Here is an 18,767-nt window from a genome sequence, read left to right as displayed (position 1 = left end):
CTGTCCAGTGATAAGCTATTCAAGTATACAACACTATTGATATAGAACAACCTGTATACCCAACTCCCGCAATGCCTGCACTACTCGCTAGCAAAAGAACATTGTCGAATCTAATGGCGAGTTTGTGCGCAGCTTGAAGTGGATTTACGTCTCGTGACTCATGAGCCATACCGAAGGAAAAAGCACGCCAGTTGATATCGAACTGCACGCTGTAGTCTATTGCCAGTTGATTGGAAGATGGGGTTCTGTTCAAGCAGACGGACAAGACAGTTGAAGGTGGGCCATCCAACCCCAAAAGATGTCAGCGAATATGATCCAGTAGAAAACATACCTGCATTTGTCAAAATCACGGTCTGACGGCTCAAGGAATCTCAAAGGATTCGAAACATTTTCTCTCCATTGATTATATGGGCCGCGAGAGACACCAGACAGCATACTTGCGAATGTTTGAAGCGCCATGCTTGTTCTTGTAAGATGCGGCAGCTTGAGTATGATGATTGTGGTCATCATTGTCGCCGTCAGGAAAAATGAAGTGCTCGAGTTCGAGGAATCGAGATGAGCGCGTTGTGGTCCCTGTGGGATGCTCAACGTAGACTACGAGGCAGAAAGGACAGTTAATAGATCACGGACTTCTCGTTTGCGCTGCATAAGCGACGAGGACAGTATGTGGTGCGATGGATGGTGGGCCGATAAGGCGGAGCTTAAGCCTGGCATAGGTGCATCCTTGCCGTAACGGTAATGGAGGTTGGGAGGCGAACAGCCTCAAGCCTGTGTAGCTATGTCCTGGGCGTTTACTAAAATCAGACAGGTTGACGTATAAGACGCACGATACGTGCACAGGCTCTGCAGCTTAGAGCAAGAGACTCATAATCCCTCCAGAGTCCACCTCGACCGCGCCCAACGCCATCAACCTCCAGTAAGATGTCGGAGCTCATTCAATCACCATACCTCTGGCAAGAATTTAAAGGCCATAAAGACGGCATAAGGGCAGTTGCAGTTTTCCCCGATAAACGACGGATGGTTACGGGCTCGGACGACAACACGCTTCGTCTGTGGGACTTGAAGACTGGTGATGTGTTGAAGAAGATGGAGGGGCATCGTAGTTGGGTGCTGGCATTGACAATATCACGAGATGGGCAATTAATAGCAAGTGGTGATGAGGGAGGAAATATCATCATCTGGCATGGAGAAACTGGCGAATCGCTCATCCAACCCATCAAAGCTCACTCCACTTATACCACCTCGCTGAACTTTTCTCCTGATGGAACAGTGCTGGCTACTAGTGCATATGACAAAACGACGAAGCTGTGGGACATCAAAACCTGGGAGCAATATTCAATAAAGTCTGGTAGTTGTGTCTACTGCATACGGTATTCGCCCTCTGGAGAACTTCTTGCCATCGCAACATTTGACAATATCGAAATTTACGAGTTAGGCACGAGGACACGCGTCGCAAAGTTCAAGGGTCACACAAAATACAATTCGTCACTCGCATGGACGCCCGATGGCACACGCCTTCTCACAGGCGGCGATTATGACGATCCTACCATACGCGAATGGGATACAACAACCTGGAAGCAGGTCAGTGATCCATGGACAGGTCACTCTGACTGTATCAATGCCATCGCCGTTAATTCTGCTGGCACACTCGTCGCCTCCGCGTCTCAGGATAACCATGTCCATGTCTGGCAGCTCTCAGAAGGACAAACCGTTGCCACCTTCAAGCACACATCCTGGACTCTATGCGTCACTTTCTCCATGGACGGCAACTACATCCTCAGTGGAGGTGCTGATAATATGATCTCGAAGTGGGCAGTACCTGAGGGTATTCGTTCAAAGGTACGTTTCCGTCCTTGAACTCATATACCGCAATTTGAGCATATTTTGTGCAGATCCTAGCCAGCACCACAGCTCGCGATGCATGCATAGATGGAAACTTGTCTACCACTAAAAATATCAACACTGATGCGAACAGCCATACTTCCTACGCCCATCGTTCAAAGGCATGTTTCTATCCTTACTCATATATACCACAACTCGAGCATGTTTTGTGCAGATCCTAGCTATCACGTCAGCCCGTGAAGCATGCATTTATGGAGACTTTTCTACTGCCGAAGAACTATTCACGCAAGATATCAAAACCTATCCAGACAACCATACTTCCTACGCCCATCGCTCGTTCGTTATGGCGCAGAAACATGACTGGAACCGCGCCCTTCAGGATGCAATCAAGGTGAGATTCACCGACGCATCATGGCCCCTTATGGATGGCTAACTCGACTGTGACAAAGTCTATTAGCATTCAACCCTCATTAACAGGCTATATCTCCAAGGGCATTGCCCTCTGCGGAACAGGCCATGTTCGGAGCGCGAGGGTAGCATTTGATGTTGCATCAATGTACACAAAACAAGATTCGCAAACCATTTATTTCCTGCTTTTGATCAAAGTATGTTACATGTGCCTTACATACGCTCCGCTTCATCCCATACTTCAGGTCATCGCGCTCTTCAATGCAGATCAACACGACGAGGCAAGCCTGCTCCTCAAAGAACTTACTACCGGATGTCCCAATGCTGATACTCGCGCATATCATATCGTGGAGGTAACGACCATGCACCCTGTATCAACACTAATCTTTGCAACTTGCATATTAGGCATATCTACGCATTCAGCTCGGACTCAAAGCCTTGGACGGTACACGTCACAACGAAGCTGCTGAGCACTTCACTGCCGCTCTCAACTCCAACGCTTTGTCATCGAAATCTGGTGTTCATGACATTTACGAGGATTTGGTGGTGGTACGTTAGGATGATGTGTATATAATTTTCTCAATAACCAAGTCCCTTGTCCAGCTCTTCGGCTGGAATCTCAAATCGTTGTGGCTCACTGCACACCAGAAACGGTGTGATGCACTCCTTCGGGCAGATAAACTTCTAGATGCCATTGAATCATACCGATTCTTGATGGACGATATCGACGAAAAAGCGAAGGCCAGCTGCCTTGAATGGTCTAACGGCAAGTCTGGAGTTCGTAATGTCGAGCAGGCTGTAATCCTTACCACCATTTTACTCAGCTTTCACAAGAAAATGCAGTGCGCTAGTTCTTACCAGGGGAGATGCTGCCCTTGCTGCAAACGATTTTGAAAGGGCCATTGACCTCTATTCTGCAGCGATTGACCTATCTCCTCCATCTGATGCTGTCTTTGCAAAGCGTAGTCAGGCAAAGTTGGGGAAAATGATGTGGATGGAAGCACTTCTCGATGCGCAGAAGGTGCGATAGCATTTATTGTTTCTTCACCTACACTCATCGTGGTGATACACAGGTCATCCGACTCGATCCTTCATCTCATATTGGGTACAAGTTGAAACACGCAGCATTTCATGGCGCCCAAAGCTATGATGAAGCTATTACGGCCTTTAAAATGATGCTCTCAAAATTGGATGATACTCCTGACGCTGAGACACGAAGTAAGCCCCAATATGTCATACAGTAATATACTTGAGCTGTTTCTGCAGAGTTGCGACAGCAGTATCTCAGTCCATCCGAAGCAGAGCTTATTATTCAAAAGATCATCGATGCTCAACTTGACAATGCGCCGCTGCGTGTACTCGACACCACCACCGGTCTCTTATGCGATCGAAAGGCGCAGATAGGCATCTTCAAATCAAGCATAGAGTATATGGAACTCTTATCATCAACAATCACGCATCGAGATATCCAAGCGAAGCGCATTGAAGAAGTGGTGATTTCATGCTTCCAATATGTTATGCTATCGCACAGGTGGGAAGGGAAGGAGCCGCTGCTGCAGGATATACAGGGCAAGGTGGTCTATGAGTTAGATCCGGTTGGCGGCATCAAGAAGTTGCAGTCCTTTTGCAAGACTGCTCGTGATTTGGGGTATCGCTGGGCATGGAGCGATACATGCTGTATTGACAAGAACATCGACGTTGAGCTCCAAGCATCGGTCAAGTCCATGTTCGCCTGGTATCACCACTCCGCACTCACGGTCGTATACCTCTCGGATGTTCCGCGTTTGTCAGAGACCGGTGCACTAGCAAAGAGCGCTTGGAATACACGGGGATGGACAGTTCAAGAATTTCTCGCTCCCAATGTCATTCTCTTCTATCAAAAGGACTGGACTCTTTATCTTGGCGATCGCACTCCCAACCACAAGGATTCCGTGGCGATTATGCAGGAATTGGAGGAGGCGACAGGCATAGATCGACAGGCCGTCGTGGCCTTCCGCCCTGGGATGAGAGACGCCCGAGAGAAACTTCAGTGGGTGTCGACACGTACCACCACATTGCAAGAAGACATCGCATACTCGTTATTTGGCGTCTTTGGCGTCCGCCTACATGTTGATTATACCGAAAAAAAGCAGAACGCACTCGGGCGGCTCCTACAGGAAATCGTAGCTCAGTCGGGCGATATTACTGCCCTGGATTGGATCGGAAAGCCATCAGAGTTCAATAGCTGTCTACCAGCTGACATTACTTCATACAAAGCTCCACCATGTAAGCTGCCATCTTTATCCGAAGATGAGATTCAGTCAGCGGTCTCTTCTCTGCGAGGTGTTGTAGCTCTACAGTCAGCTTCGAAATTATATCAGACCCTTGACGACCTGAGCGCTCCCCGTTTTGCGCACCGCCGGTTGCATCTGCCTTGCATTGTATTCACGGTCACAGAAGCCAGGCGGAGGCCAGGTCAAATTCAGGACACATTTTCATATGAACTCAAGTCAGACGGACTTTGCAACCTGCAGATCACTACAGAAGACAAGTTCACCCCGTTCTCGCTAGCAAGGCCTCCGCCCGTCTGGCAGACAATCTTGCTCGTTCGTCCATGGAGTCGCGATCTCCTCGGACTGTATGACACTGCAGACGATACACAGAGCGTGGATAACTGGTCCATATCCCAATCTTCGTCGCACGATTCAATCCCTGCACAAACCGGGTCGATTGATTGGGATTCTCACTCGCGAGCCTTGCGATTAATGGTTCGCCTTGGACAGCCTTTTAATGCATTTTTGCTGGCGCGGCAGCGCGACGGAGAGTTCAAGAGGATAGCATCCAGCCGTGATATCATTGCGCAGGTTAAAGACATGACCCTTATTAACTACTTGATGGACATCAGGATACTGGAGGTACTGTAGCTGCATACATGGATCCTTTCAACAATCTCACATTGATCTCAATTCCGGGAAAGGTATTTATCATCGAGCCACCTCCCGAGAGATTAATAGCCCGAATGAACCAGTTTTCCAAATGCACCCGCTGAGATCGAGCATGGTACAAGTGTTAAACGTTAAATTATAGATTTACACTCTAACTTGTCGAATTTGTTGTGGAGCGACCAGTCATGACATTGTTTGTTGCGAACTATATGGCATGGCAAGGCGGCGAATCAATATTAATCAATGGCTAGGCAGCTGGACCCGACTGCAGTTTATTCATACCCGCGTCGAGTACAGAAATTGAAAAGCCTGACTCCGACGATCAATTCTCTTCCAATGATGGAGTAGATTGTAATGTGAATCGCACTACTAAATATTGTTAGTATGCTGGTTGGTAATGCATGAGAGCTAGGCACCCGTAAATGTCGATCACGCACGATATCATCCTGCTTTGCGTTCATGCGTTGAGGTAAGTCTGAATTTCGCATTCCTGCCTATAATCCTGACGATGCACACTCATGGTTATTTCCGCTAGGAAGCTATGTTCACGCGTCTACCTTGCAATATTGAATTGATCTTTTTGACATATTTTATTTGTGCTATTGATTCACATGCAAAACTGATCACTTTTCACTTGCGTTCACGATCAACCTCAGGCGTGTCGTCGAGTTCCGGAGGGCGCATTATGCAAAGAAATTTGGATTCAAAAACTACAATCTGCCGATATACAATACTGGTCATCATACATTTGTCGTACATATACGAAAATATGGAAACATTGCCAAGAGATAAATCGTAGATGCTTTATACCATAAAAGAAAAAAGAGAAATCATGCCTACATGTTACAGAAGAAATGAGCAGTCCAATGTCTGTCGAGTACATATCGATGAAAGGAAGATGCGTCCATAAGTCACAGTCGGTCCATGATCTGCCAAGTAGATACCGGCAAGAGAAATACAAAGACAAAAGAGATACATCGAGCCATTTACATGATGGCGAAGATAAGAGAAGAAACTTGGGATAGATGGATGGGAGCCGCGGGTGTGGCCTTCAACTCCAGATCGTGAGAGACAGGAAGGAGGCCGTCATGTTGTTGCGGTTGTGTCGGGATTCGGTCGTAGGGGACATCCGACATCGAAGACTGCGGAGATATCCAGGCGGCGCGAAGAGATAATTCGTGCGCGGCCAGCGGTAGCCTTCAACCTCGCGGGCATTGAAGCTCCAGGTCGTAGGGGACAGCGAGGGAGGCGGTTGCAGGTCTTCGGTATTTGGTCGTAGGGGACCTGAGGAGTAGCGTTGTGCATAGTAAAGGTGTCAGTCTTGAATGATGACGATCGAGTTTCCTGGGTTGGGCGTCTTCTGGTGCAGAGGCGGTGAGACAGGCGACAGCGCAGAGGTATGTCCAAGCTGGGACATGGCAGCTGCCCAGCCATCGACAAGAGCGGTTTGGTCGGCGAGGATATCGTTGTACAATTGTTCAAGGTGATCTACTTTAGGTCAACAAACAAAGCGGACGTTACCAAAAATCACTCACGGATTATAGCAGTGTGTTCTACCTGTTGCTTGGCGTAAGTGCGTTCGATGCTGCCACGGACAGCGACCACGCGTATGGATCTAGGCGCATGCTAACAAAACAATGAGTGCGGCACTTTGTTTCATAAAGAATGTCCATACCTTGTGTCTGGGAGGGCGGAAATTACGATGCTGTTTTGTATCCGGGGTTTTCAGCTGAGGCGAGACAATCTGAGGCATAATGTTGCCGAGAGAGGGCGTCGTAGTCGTTTGAGTCGAAGCGTCCACAAGGAGCGAAATGTCGGTGGTCGTCAGGGGTCCGTCCTGTAGGATGATTGGCTGGAGCTTCGTCCGCTGAGGGGGTCCACTGGAACAGTCGTTGTCGTCCTATAAAGATTCAAACATTAAGCGACAAAGCTGAGGCGACTGTACAACTTCATACCTGGGGACAAGTGCTTTGCTGAAGGTCCTGGTCAGAGAGATCCCTCACGAAATCATTATCGTGGTCGACAAGAGTGGTGTCGGAATCGATTGAAAGGCGCTTTTCGTTCTGAACAGGCGATGGCAGCAGTAAAGTTGGCGTGCATAGTGTTGGATATGTAGACGGCGAAGTGCAGCAGTCGGAGTCATTTGCAATTGAGTTCGGTGGAATTAATAGGCATGGCGGAGTGCTGCAAGATTCAGTTGCGATAGGATTCGATGAAATTGAGTCTGATGCAGTAGAGAAATCGTTGCAGATGAGAGGCGCGTTGAGCTCGGCCAAATTGTGCTTCGGAGGGGATTGAGCTTCTTTACTGAGGAGTATCCCGGCGGTCCTGTGGGAAGCTAGAACTAGGGCCGCGACAGAAATACATAGCTCGGATATGACGAGGCCAGCGGTTACGTTCTCCGCTTCTTTGATGGCCTTGGTCGTGCGATCCACCACAGTATGTTTGAGAAAGAAGGCTCCGAGGCACCCAGCGACGGTGACATGGGCGACACTGTCGAAGATAGCGGAAATCATATTGTAAGGCGAGTTGAAGTTGAGAATAAGTCGTAAAGAAAGTAATGCACGTAAATCGAGGACTGGAAATGGGAGGTATTGCTTGCGGGCACGCTGTTCTTATACTCTGCCTTGTGGTTAAATCAGCACTGCCACGAAATAAACAAGCTCGATCGTGACGCGTCCAGTCACGTGTATGCAAAATCAGTTTGTGTCAGCAGCACCCAACGCTTACAATGCAATGGCACGAACATCAGAATGAGATGATGATGATTAAAAACTGCCATGTCTAACCGGAGATGAGCTTCAGTCATCGGTCTCCTCGCTGAAAGATGTTGTAGTATATTCGGCTTTGAAATTGTATCACACACACACTTTTTAATCCTTATAATATGTAGATGTTCTTGGCCCGATCGGTAGACAATATATCTTGTATACTTCTGTGTGCTAGAGTCGTTAAGCTCTACAACCAGAACATTGGTCGTTTCATCCTCCGAGTCGTTAGCATGGACTAACTCTGGATCCAAGATAGTACCAGACAATCGAAAATAATTATGAGTTGATCTGAAATCAATCACGCAGCACCTGGCACATTGCCATGAGGGTGAGCACATTGGTAAACGAACTAATGTGAACCTCACTTGGTCACGGTCTCTGACGGCGCCCGCCCTTGGTGGTCCATTGATATCATGGTATATGGCATTCCAAAACACCCGCAATGATAATCTTCTGAATGCAGGGCTCACGTAGGCATCTGCGGTTCCAATGATGCACTTGGGAGGCGAATGGTGAATGAGAGAACTGCAACCATGTGGACTGGGAGTAGGGGAAGCACAGAGTAGAGTAGAGAGCAGAGCACTCCTCCGTGATATGATTGGTGATAATTTTTAAACACCAGGAGGTAGAACTTCGTATATGGTGCACAAGCAAATCTTAGGAGGTGTTGCAGTAAGTTATAAATGCCTATGTTTGAAAGACTGACATGATGAAGTTGATGTGCTGCAGTAGCTGCTCGACACGAAGGACAACGGTATGTGTGCATATGTAGAATAGATAGTCAGATTTGAGCGCTAGAAAACACTAACTGTCGTTTGGATGCGATGGAACACATCCTAGAAGCTGTGGAGACAAGAGTCTGCAGCACTGGGGCCGTGCCTTCTTGCCGTGACAATGATGTAATGTATCCTGGAAACAAGACAGGATGATGACATTGATGAGAAAGACACCCAAAATCCCTCCAAAGTCCACTTCAACCATGCTCAACACTATCCACCTCCAGTAAATGTCGAAGCTCATTTCAATTACTACACCCTTGCGAGAGTTTAAGGGCCATGGAGACGGCATAAAGGCAGTCGCAGTGTTTCCTGATAAACGACGGATGATTACGGACTCCGACAAGACGCTTCATCTATGGGACTTGAACACAGGTAATGTGTTGAACGAGATGGAGGGGCATAGCAGGGTGGTGGTGGGATTAGCAGTATCACGAGATGGGCAATTGATAGCAAGCGGTGATCTCAAGGGAGAGGTCATCATCTGGCACGGAGAAACTGGAGAGTTACTCACCAAAATCGGAGCCCACTTCGGTTATATCTCTTCACTGGATTTTTCTCCTGATGGAACAGTACTAGCCACTGGTTCACGTGATGAAACGACGAGGCTGTGGAACACCAAAACTTGGGAACGACAAGGAGAAATTAAATGTGATATGGAAGCAAACTGCGTCCGGTATTCACCGTCTGGAGAACTCCTCGCCATTGGAGCAGACAATATTGAAATTTATAATCCAGGTACGGGGAAACACGTGGCATCCTTCGAGGGCCACACATCATACAACTTGTCGCTCGCATGGACGCCCGATGGCACACGCCTTCTCACAGGCGGCGATTACGACGATCCTACCATACGCAAATGGGATACAACAACCTGGAAGCAGGTCGGTGATCCTTGGACGGGCCACTCTGACTATATTAATGCCATCGCCGTGAATCATGCTGGCACACTCGTCGCCTCCGCGTCTCATGATAATCACGTCCATCTCTGGCGTCTCTCAGACGGACAAACCGTTGCCACCTTCAAGCACACATCCTGGACTCTATGCGTTACTTTCTCCATGGACGGCAACTACATCCTCAGTGGAGGTGCTGATAATATGATCTCGAAGTGGGCAGTACCTGAGGGTATTCATTCAAAGGTACGTTTCCGTTCTTGAACGCATATACCGCAATTTGAGCATATTTCGTGCAGATATTAGCCAGCACCACAGCTCGCGATGCACGCATAGATGGAGACTTGTCTACCGCTAAAAATAATATCAACACCGATGCGAACAGCCATACTTCCTACGCCCATCGTTCAAAGGCATGTTTCTATCCTTACTCGTATATACCACAATTCGAGCATGTTTCCTGTAGATCCTAGCCATCACGATAGCCCGCGATGCATGCATGCGCGGAGACTTCTCTACTGCCGAATATCTACTCACCCAAGACATCGAAACCAATCCGAACAACCATACTTCCTATGCCCATCGTTCATTCGTTATGGCGCGAAAATTAGACTGGGACCGCGCCCTTCAAGATGCAATTAAGGTAAGATTCACTGACCATCATCACCCACTCATCAAAGATTAACCCGGCGGTGACAAAGTCCATCAGTATCCAGCCCTCACTGACAGGTTATGTGTCTAAGGGCATCGCTCTCTGCGGAACAGGCCATGTTCGGAATGCGAGGGCAGCATTTGATGTTGCATCAATGTACACGGACCAAGATTCAGAAACTATTCATTCCTTGCTCTTGACTAAGGTATGTTACATTTATCTCGCATACCCTCCGCTTCATTGTATATTCCAGGCCGTCGCGCTCTTCAATGCAGATCAACATGACGAGGCAAACCTGCTTCTCAGCGAACTCGCTGCCGGTTGCCCGAATGCTGATACTCGCGCATGCCATATCGTGCAAGTAAGTATCATGCAGCCACGCTGGGTCATCAACACTTATCTTTACAACTTGCATAATAGGCATATCTACGTGTTCAACTCGGACTCAAAGCCTTGGACGGCGCACGTCACACCGAGGCCGCTGAGCATTTCACTGCCGCTCTCAAGTCCTGCGCTTTACCATCAAAATCGGGTATTCAAGAAATTTACGAGGATTTGGTAGTGGTGCGTTAAGATGATGCGCCTACCATACTTTTCATAACTGAGTCCTGTCCAGCTCTTTGGCTGGGATCTGCAGTCCTTAGAGCAAAAGGCACACCAGAAACGTTGCCATGCACTCCTTCAGGCAGGTAAACTTCAAGATGCTGTCAATTCATACCGATACATGATGGACAATCTCGACGAAACAACGAAAGCCGACTGCCTTGAATGGTCCAAAGGCAAGTCTGCAGTTCATAACGTCGCGCAGGCTACAATCCTCACCCCCACCCCACCCAGCTTTCACGAAAAAATGCAGCGCGCTCTTTCTTACCAAGGGTAATGCTGCTCTCACTGCAACCAATTTCAACAGGGCTATTGACCTCTACTCGGCGGCGATCGACCTGGATTCTGCATCTCATATCGTCTTTGCAAATCGTAGTCAGGCAAGGTTGGGGGAAATGCTGTGGATGGAAGCACTTCTTGATGCCCAGAAGGTGCGATGGCATCTATTGTTTTTTTTTACCTGTGCCCATTGTGGTGACGCACAGGTCATCCAACTCAACCCTTTGTCTCATATTGGATACAAGTTGAAGCATGCAGCGTTTCATGGCGCACAACGCTACGACGAAGCTATTGCGGCCTTCCAAACGATGCTATCGAAATTGGATAATGCTCCCGACACTGAGACACGAAGTAAGCCCCAATACCTCATACATCATCATAGTTTAATATCTCTACAGAGTTGCGCCATCAGTATCTCAGTCCATTCGAAGCGGACAGTGCCATTCGAAAGGTCATCGATACTCAACTTGACAATGCTCCGCTGCGCGTACTCGACACCGCCACTGGTCTCTTATGCGATCGAGAGGCGCAGATAGGCATCTTCAAATCGAGCATAGAGTATATGGAGCTCTTATCATCAACAATCACGCATCGAGATATCCAAGTGAAGCGCGTTGAGGAAGTGGTGATGTCATACTTCCAATATGTTATGCTATCGCACAGGTGGGAAGGGAAGGAGCCGCTGCTGCAGGATATACAGGGCAAGGTCGTATATGAGTTGGATCCGGTTGGCGGCATCAAGAAGTTGCAGTCCTTTTGCAAGACTGCTCGTGATTTGGGGTATCGCTGGGCATGGAGCGATACGTGCTGCATTGACAAGAGCAACAATGTTGAGCTCCAAGAATCGGTCAATTCCATGTTCGTCTGGTATCACCATTCCGCGCTCACAGTCGTATACCTTTCGGATGTTCCACCTTCCTCGCAGCCTGGCGCACTGGCAAGGAGCGCTTGGAACACGCGAGGATGGACAGTTCAAGAATTTCTCGCTCCCAAAGTCATTCTTTTCTTTCGACAAGATTGGACTCTTTATCTCGACGATCGCACTCCCAACCATAAGGATTCTGTTGCGATCATGGAGGAGTTAGAGAAGGCGACAGACATAGATCGACAAGCCGTCGTGGCCTTTTGTCCCGGGATGAGAGACGCCCGAGAGAAACTTCAGTGGGCGTCGACACGTATTACCACAGTGCAAGAAGACATCGCATACTCGTTGTTCGGCATCTTCGGCATCACCCTCCCTGTCATTTATGGCGAGAAGAAGCAAAACGCACTCGGGCGGCTCCTGCAAGAAATCATATCTCAGTCGGGCGATATTACTGCCCTGGACTGGGTCGGAAAATCATCAGAATTCAACAGCTGTCTACCAGCTGACATCACTTCATACAAAGCTCCACCATGTAAGGTGCCATCTCTATCCGAAGATCAGATCCAGTCATCGGTCTCCTCGCTGCGAAGTGTTGTGACTTTACAGTCGGCTTCGAAATTATATCAGACCCTTGACGACCTGAGCGCTCCCCGTTTCGCGTACCACCGATTACATCTGCCTTGCGTTGTATTCCCGGTCACAGAAGCCAGGCGGAGGCCAGGTCATGACAAGGACACATATACGTATGAACTCAAGTCAGATGGGCTTCTCAACCTGCAGATTACCACAGAAGACAAGTTCACCCCGTTCTCGATGGGAAGGCCGCCTCCTGCCTGGCAGACGATCTTGTGCGTTCGCCCATGGAGTCGCCATCTCCTTGGGCTGCATGACACTGCAGACGATGCACAGAGCGTGGACAATTGGTCCGCGTTCGAATCTTCCTTGCATGAGTCGACCACTCTACAAAGTGGATCGATTTATTCGGATTCTCATTCGCGAGCATTGCAATTGATAGTTCGCCTTGGACAGCCTTTTAGTGCGTTTTTGCTAGCGCGACAGCGCGACGGAGAGTTCAAGAGGATCGCATCCGATCATGATATCATTGCACAGGTTAAATACATGGCTTCGATTAGGCACTTGATGGACATCAGGACACTTGAGGTACTGTAGCTGCACGCATGGATCCTTTTAGCAATCTCACACCTGTTTCGGGAGAGCGTTCATCCATCATCACGCCACCTCCCAAGATATTGATAGTCCGAGTGAACTAATTTTCCAGATCCAGCTGCAAGCTTTATGGTTGATGAAATCGAGCATGGTATGAGTGATTTTCTAATCGTCGAATATATTGTGAAGTGACCAGTCACGGTGATGACAACGTTTGTTGCGATCTATATGGCATTGCACAGAGGTAGATCCATGGCCAAGCAACCGAACCCGAGTTCACCACAACCAATTTACCCATGCCCACGTCGAAGTTAGCACAGAAAATGAAAACCCTCACTCCAACAAGCAATTCTCATACACCAAGATATGAGCGTAACCAACATTTCATCCGTAGATAGATTGGAATGTTTCGTGTATTAAGCAGTTTATCTCTCTGAAGGAAGGCGATTTCACAAGCACGAACTTTGAGTTCCATCATACGCATGTATTCCAACACAAAAATGACTTGTATTCTTCACGACAATTCTGGTTCAAGGCTGTAAGTACAAATCCCAGCCAATGACAACCACTTGTCGGCCCATTATTTATACAACTTGATACAATCACATCCCGTCGAGAAACTAACAACAGCGATGTGAACATACGTGCCCGCCGCCGCCGCCATCGCACAAGGTTTACAGACCGGAGATTTACATTTGGCGCACGGGCCGACGAGTTCCACGAAGTTTTCCTTTGCTACACTCTCTGGGGCTTCTTCGGCACAGTCGTGACAGAGGTTCGAAGCTTTACAACCGCGACATCCCACAAGGTACGAGCATCCACCGCAAAATGGCCTATCGCAGCGGAGACAACGTAAAAAGAAGCCGCCTTTTTCTGTGCAGAGATCGCACGTCCAGGTTTCCTCGCATAGACAGGTTGTGCCGCCGACGACACAATCAATACAAATGTCACTGTACCAGCAGTGGTTTCCTGCGGCACATGGCCGCCAGCGCATGCAAAACAAAGGAAATGCGGCGCAGTTGCGTGAGGGACACATTACTTTCAGACAAACCTTGCATTGGAGAAGGTCTGATCGACAAATATCACATCGATGACTGTGTTGAGGGTCTGTGCTCTCGATTACGCCTGAATTCAAAAGAAGGTCGTGATACTTCTGATGCCGACGATTTGCATTTAAACAAATAGGTCAATGATACGCATTAGCTCTCACCTGCATTTGAACTCGTTCCCACACCTGACCTGCAGGGTAGCTCTCTGGTTCGTCTATGTCGTACTCTGGGTCATCTGGGGTAAACTGAGACCTCGCAACGGCGAAATCGCGTATGTCTATTACGGTCGGCATGAGCTCGGTCGGGATAGGTATGCGTGACCCTTGTGTCAAGTCTTCGATTTGCATAGACGGCAATATGATAGCAAATCGTGGAGAGGTCTCGCTGGATAGACCGAAATGAATGTAAAGGCTTGATAGTACAGAGGATTCGCTTGGTGTTTCTGAATTTTCATAACCAAAGGTGGCGGTATGTTTTCCTTCATGGATCCCGGACGGTTCATTTTGCGGATCCAAAAGCCCGTAAATGGTCTTCATGATGCGAAATAATTTCACGATCATTGGATGACAATAATTCTGATCGAGGTCCTCGATGGTTGGCGGGATAATTGTCCAGTCAGGCATAGTGAAGCAGAAATCGTGATTGCAAGGGAAGATGACAATAAGTCTAGTAGCAGTGAAAGGTGCGTGATATATCTTTTTTTAGGACACGATAAATTTTTATAAGCTACAAAAGATGAAGATATGGAGAGCCAAGAGGGTGCTCACAAGATCGCGTATATATCGTGTGCGCCACTGTGAACGCGTCCGCTGAGCAACTACAGCCTGAGCGTGGTTACGATCGGATAGAGAGGATCGAGAGTTCGCGGCATCCACCACAAAAGACAACAGCTATCGCAGCGAAGTCGCGAGTACTTGATCGTTGCAGTTCAATGTAGACTGCTAGTAGTAGGAACATGCATTAAGTTACAATTATTTGGCCCTGTTTGTATCACAGCGTTTTGGTCCGAGTCGTAACTTGTCTGTAGGCCTGTACATCATGTCCTCGAATCTGCTGAAGCTCCCGGATGGCATCGAACCAGTGACCAATGCAGACGAGGAGGTCAGCTCAATTATCTTACATTATAATTCAAATCTATACCGTCGCAGATCTTCCTCATATACACAGCTCTGAACAAAAAACCACTCGAGCCGACAGGACCAGATGGGTTCCACGGCCTAGGACACGTTGATTCTCGCAAGGACACCCTTTCCATTCGATTTGAACTCACCGCTCCATCGCCCTCAACATCCTCCTCGGGAGCCGCCGAATCTAAATCTGCGTCAAGATCACGAAAGGGCAAGTCTGCGAGGAAAACTCGTGGTGAAGAGACCTCACATGTCATCGATATTGAACTTGCGCAAGACAAAACTGCGCTACGCAGTCGAAAAGGAGATACTGGGAGTGTCTTGTGGCGAGCGAGGTAGGATTATGCTGCGTACTTTGTTCGCTAAGCAGACATCCGACGAGATGATGGTAGCATTGCTTTTGCTCAAGTTATCCTGCAGCAGCACCGCTTCCCTCCAAGCAACCCATTGGTCGATAAGGATCTGCTTCGAGAGAGCCATGTACTCGAGTTAGGGTGAATGTCGACGCTTGTGGTTGCTGTTGTTATTCACCCTGATCGGTTGGACAGTGCAGGAACGGGCTTGCTTAGCATCGCGCTTTCTGCATGTGTAAAGAGCTACACTGCAACAGACATCGCGCCCCTTCTCCCACTTATCAAGAAAAACGTTGCTCTAAATTTCGCGGGTTGGACGCAAAATACAAAGCCTCCAGATGGATCACCAGGATCTAATATCTCCGTGGAAGAACTAGACTGGGAAATATTGTTGTCCTTGCCGCCAACTAGGCGGTCAAGCTATTACCCCAAGCCACCTGAGCTCAACGCCGAGTGGGATCTCATCCTGGTCGTTGATTGTATATACCACCCTTCGCTTCTTCCCGCACTCATCGAGACAATCGAGACTGTCTCGACTGCAGGAAAGACGTGGGCGTTGGTGATCGTTGAACTGAGACAAGAAGATGTCCTTAGGGAGTTCCTTGAGAAATGGTTGAATAAGGAAACTTGGCGGCTGTTTAGGGTAGACGAGCTTTTGGATATACCTTATATAGCTTGGGCTTGTCAGATGTGTCCTTAGTTGTCGGGCTTGTTCAACATGCTTGTCGGATTATTCGGATGATTGTCTCGGAACAAGATTTACCTCGGATCCAGCAGCTCCAGCCTCGGTGCCTAAGTATGAAGTCATGAGGATCGACGATGGGCTAGGTCCATGGAGCTTATGGGCGGAGGGCTGTAAAATCGACGAAGTAAGTCTCCCTACTAGTAGAGCCTGAGGACTGCATTGCCAGATGGTACCACTAATGAATAGTTGGATTCATAGAGCTATAGGAGATTCAAGTTTAGGCGCTGACATAACACGGCGGCCTTGGCGGGCCATCCGCAGTACCAAGACATCTCTCATGCGTTAACCACGGTGTGAGCACATAACCACGTTCTTTCCCTCCTCAACACTGCCTCCTTAAATATCTTATATCATATATATTAAGTTCTAGTTTTCATCGCTTTCAAGTCACCTTACAATGCTCTCCTCATCGACACTCGCACTGTCCTACCTTCTCATTGTCTTACCAAACGTTTTTGCTGCCCCTCATGTAGTCCCGGCTGCTGGCCAGTCCATCCCCCTCATACGAAGAACTCAACCTGAACGAACCGTCGCCGACTGGGAATTGTGGGCCAAGAATGAACGAGAGGTCCTCACTGCCAAGTATGGGGGAAACGTGGAGAAAAGGAGTACCGGAACAAATTTGTGAGAATGAGCTCCTAGCACTGCGATCCATGTCGCCCTCGCTGATCACTCCACAGGTTAACAAACCAGAATGCGGATTCAAGGTCGGTCGGTGATATTCTGCCGTAGATCGATTCGTCGAACGTTTTCATTTTAAACAGTTATTACGGAACTGTGGCTATAGGAACACCCCCAGTCTCCTTTAATGTCATCCTTGACACCGGCTCGGCGTAAGTCATTTTACCCCTGACAATCTTTCCGCCAACTGTAACTAACATTGCCCACGAATTAGCGATCTCTGGGTCGCAGATCAAGCCTGCACTACTGGCTGCTCCAAAGTCCAGTTATTCAATGACTTAAGCTCATCTACTTTCCACAACCTGTCTGAGCCCTTCGACATCCAATACGGCTCCGGCGCTGCAGAAGGTTCATTAGGCCAGGACGTTGTCCAGATGGCTGGGTTCTCTGTTCCCAACCAGATTTTTGGTACTGTCACGCAGGCGACATCGGGCCTTCTGCAACCACCCGTGTCTGGCTTGTTGGGCTTAGGATGGCAGAGCATAGCTACTTCGAAAGCGACACCGTTCTGGCAGACCTTGGCAAGTTCTGGGGCTTGGTCAGATCCTGTCATGGCATTTCAGCTCACGCGGTTTATAAATGGTTCCAACGTCAATGCTGCGGAACCTGGCGGGTCGTTCACTATGGGTATGTCATTTCTGCTCGGAGTTTATTTGCGAACTGATAGACGATCGCTAGGCTTTCTCAACAGCAGTCTCTACACAGGTACTATTGATTACCAGTCCCTTCCTACGACACCGTCTTATTGGATTCTACCGATGACATGTGAGTCCATTTGTAGCTTAGCTCTCCTGTGATTGATTGTCTCCAAGCGTTAACCGTTCAAGGAAGCTCCGTCACCATCCCCTCCGGTTCTTCATCCTACTCCGCCATTGACACCGGGACCACTCTCGTCGGCGGACCCTCCAGTGCTATCCAAAACATCTTCGCTCAAATTCCAGGCTCACAGGCTGGCACAGGCAACTGGCAGGGATATTGGATGTACCCCTGTAACACCGCCGTCCACGTTAGCATCTCATTCGGCGGACCCAGCTGGCCCATCTCCCCCGCCGACTTCCAGCTCACAAAGATCAGCTCTTCCCAATGCGTCGGTGCGTTCTTCGAACTGAACACAGGTGGAAGTGCACCAAATTGGATCGTCGGCGACACTTTCCTCGTAAGCTTGCTTTTCTGGTACTTAAACGGCCAATGTGCTCACTTGAAGTGATTGCAGAAAAATGTTTATTCGGTTTTCCGGTATAACCCGGCTGCTGTGGGTTTTGCTGCGCTCTCGAATACCGCGACTGCTATGAACGGGGTCAATGCTGCTCCTCCTTCGCCTACTATTGGTTCGATCTCAGCTAGCGCGACAGCGGGTACAGGTGGAAGTAATGCTGCCTCTTCCCGTTGGGGTGTTCCATGGGCACCGCTTGTGGGTGGTGTTTTTGTTGCTCTCGGCGCTGCATGGATGTGAAATGGCTTGCATGGTTTTCGATTACGAAACTTGGCCAGGGACTACACTAATCATATGTTTATTGACAAAGGACAGGACAGGACAATCACTACATCATGAATTGTATATTAAGTATCAGTACGATATGGTCGTTTGTATATCGAACCAATCTCTTAATAAAGATTTGGACAGTTTGG

The 18,767-nt window shown here is 48.5% G+C and overlaps 6 protein-coding genes across 6 annotated transcripts; 4 read left to right on the top strand and 2 right to left on the bottom strand.

The window, feature by feature from the left end:
- The first annotated feature begins 625 nt into the window (after positions 1-625).
- On the top strand, positions 626-5,439 carry EDB93DRAFT_598081 (uncharacterized protein). The gene is made up of 11 exons (XM_041456811.1): positions 626-1,839; positions 1,893-2,003; positions 2,057-2,233; positions 2,292-2,447; positions 2,496-2,603; positions 2,656-2,799; positions 2,854-3,016; positions 3,075-3,271; positions 3,324-3,468; positions 3,517-5,144; positions 5,207-5,439. The coding sequence occupies exons 1-11, from the start codon at positions 922-924 to the stop codon at positions 5,276-5,278; spliced, it is 3,819 nt and encodes a 1,272-aa protein (XP_041305971.1). The 5' UTR covers positions 626-921; the 3' UTR covers positions 5,279-5,439.
- A 677-nt stretch (positions 5,440-6,116) lies between these two features.
- Positions 6,117-7,690, bottom strand: EDB93DRAFT_1292593 (uncharacterized protein; the record flags this gene model as incomplete). Its single annotated transcript, XM_041454577.1, has 4 exons — positions 6,117-6,662; positions 6,710-6,800; positions 6,850-7,074; positions 7,130-7,690. 4 exons carry the CDS (start codon positions 7,688-7,690, stop codon positions 6,490-6,492), a joined length of 1,050 nt encoding a protein of 349 aa, XP_041305970.1. The 3' UTR covers positions 6,117-6,489.
- Positions 7,691-8,831: 1,141 nt separating this feature from the next.
- On the top strand, positions 8,832-13,260 carry EDB93DRAFT_597938 (uncharacterized protein). Its single transcript, XM_041456810.1, has 10 exons — positions 8,832-9,863; positions 9,917-10,030; positions 10,084-10,260; positions 10,319-10,474; positions 10,523-10,630; positions 10,690-10,833; positions 10,886-11,048; positions 11,107-11,303; positions 11,358-11,502; positions 11,550-13,260. Exons 1-10 carry the CDS (start codon positions 8,952-8,954, stop codon positions 13,184-13,186), a joined length of 3,753 nt encoding a protein of 1,250 aa, XP_041305969.1. The 5' UTR covers positions 8,832-8,951; the 3' UTR covers positions 13,187-13,260.
- A 410-nt stretch (positions 13,261-13,670) lies between these two features.
- Positions 13,671-15,214, bottom strand: EDB93DRAFT_1156994 (uncharacterized protein). The gene is made up of 3 exons (XM_041449912.1): positions 15,000-15,214; positions 14,394-14,927; positions 13,671-14,336 (listed from the first exon to the last, which is right to left on the bottom strand). The coding sequence occupies exons 2-3, from the start codon at positions 14,853-14,855 to the stop codon at positions 13,764-13,766; spliced, it is 1,035 nt and encodes a 344-aa protein (XP_041305968.1). The 5' UTR covers positions 14,856-14,927; positions 15,000-15,214; the 3' UTR covers positions 13,671-13,763.
- Positions 15,215-16,452, top strand: EDB93DRAFT_1156990 (putative methyltransferase-domain-containing protein). Its single transcript, XM_041449911.1, has 4 exons — positions 15,215-15,333; positions 15,381-15,694; positions 15,752-15,853; positions 15,908-16,452. The coding sequence occupies exons 1-4, from the start codon at positions 15,271-15,273 to the stop codon at positions 16,410-16,412; spliced, it is 984 nt and encodes a 327-aa protein (XP_041305967.1). The 5' UTR covers positions 15,215-15,270; the 3' UTR covers positions 16,413-16,452.
- A 218-nt stretch (positions 16,453-16,670) lies between these two features.
- Positions 16,671-18,635, top strand: EDB93DRAFT_597717 (aspartic peptidase domain-containing protein). The gene is made up of 7 exons (XM_041456808.1): positions 16,671-17,081; positions 17,138-17,164; positions 17,222-17,290; positions 17,353-17,765; positions 17,817-17,903; positions 17,951-18,294; positions 18,352-18,635. The coding sequence occupies exons 1-7, from the start codon at positions 16,855-16,857 to the stop codon at positions 18,589-18,591; spliced, it is 1,407 nt and encodes a 468-aa protein (XP_041305966.1). The 5' UTR covers positions 16,671-16,854; the 3' UTR covers positions 18,592-18,635.
- Positions 18,636-18,767: the final 132 nt, after the last annotated feature.

Source organism: Suillus bovinus (genome assembly GCF_016758785.1).
Source record: "Suillus bovinus strain UH-Sbo-P2 chromosome Unknown EDB93scaffold_43, whole genome shotgun sequence".
NCBI lineage: Eukaryota > Fungi > Basidiomycota > Agaricomycetes > Boletales > Suillaceae > Suillus > Suillus bovinus.
Note: the sequence above shows the minus strand (reverse complement) of the source record. Positions and strands in the feature narration are given on the sequence as shown.

Coding starts and splice junctions, on each gene's coding strand:
- EDB93DRAFT_598081 (XM_041456811.1), top strand. CDS start 922: ATGTCGGAGCTCATTCAATCACCATACCTCTGGCAAGAATTTAAAGGC. Junction 2,448..2,495: donor ATTTCCTGCTTTTGATCAAA/GTATGTTACATG, acceptor CCCATACTTCAG/GTCATCGCGCTCTTCAATGC. Junction 2,800..2,853: donor TTTACGAGGATTTGGTGGTG/GTACGTTAGGAT, acceptor TCCCTTGTCCAG/CTCTTCGGCTGGAATCTCAA.
- EDB93DRAFT_597938 (XM_041456810.1), top strand. CDS start 8,952: ATGTCGAAGCTCATTTCAATTACTACACCCTTGCGAGAGTTTAAGGGC. Junction 10,261..10,318: donor CCCTTCAAGATGCAATTAAG/GTAAGATTCACT, acceptor GCGGTGACAAAG/TCCATCAGTATCCAGCCCTC. Junction 10,475..10,522: donor ATTCCTTGCTCTTGACTAAG/GTATGTTACATT, acceptor TGTATATTCCAG/GCCGTCGCGCTCTTCAATGC.
- EDB93DRAFT_1156994 (XM_041449912.1), bottom strand. CDS start 14,855: ATGCCTGACTGGACAATTATCCCGCCAACCATCGAGGACCTCGATCAG. Junction 14,337..14,393: donor GGGAACGAGTTCAAATGCAG/GTGAGAGCTAAT, acceptor CGTCGGCATCAG/AAGTATCACGACCTTCTTTT.
- EDB93DRAFT_1156990 (XM_041449911.1), top strand. CDS start 15,271: ATGTCCTCGAATCTGCTGAAGCTCCCGGATGGCATCGAACCAGTGACC. Junction 15,334..15,380: donor TGACCAATGCAGACGAGGAG/GTCAGCTCAATT, acceptor ATACCGTCGCAG/ATCTTCCTCATATACACAGC. Junction 15,854..15,907: donor AGCCATGTACTCGAGTTAGG/GTGAATGTCGAC, acceptor TCGGTTGGACAG/TGCAGGAACGGGCTTGCTTA.
- EDB93DRAFT_597717 (XM_041456808.1), top strand. CDS start 16,855: ATGCTCTCCTCATCGACACTCGCACTGTCCTACCTTCTCATTGTCTTA. Junction 17,165..17,221: donor AACCAGAATGCGGATTCAAG/GTCGGTCGGTGA, acceptor CATTTTAAACAG/TTATTACGGAACTGTGGCTA. Junction 18,295..18,351: donor TCGTCGGCGACACTTTCCTC/GTAAGCTTGCTT, acceptor AAGTGATTGCAG/AAAAATGTTTATTCGGTTTT.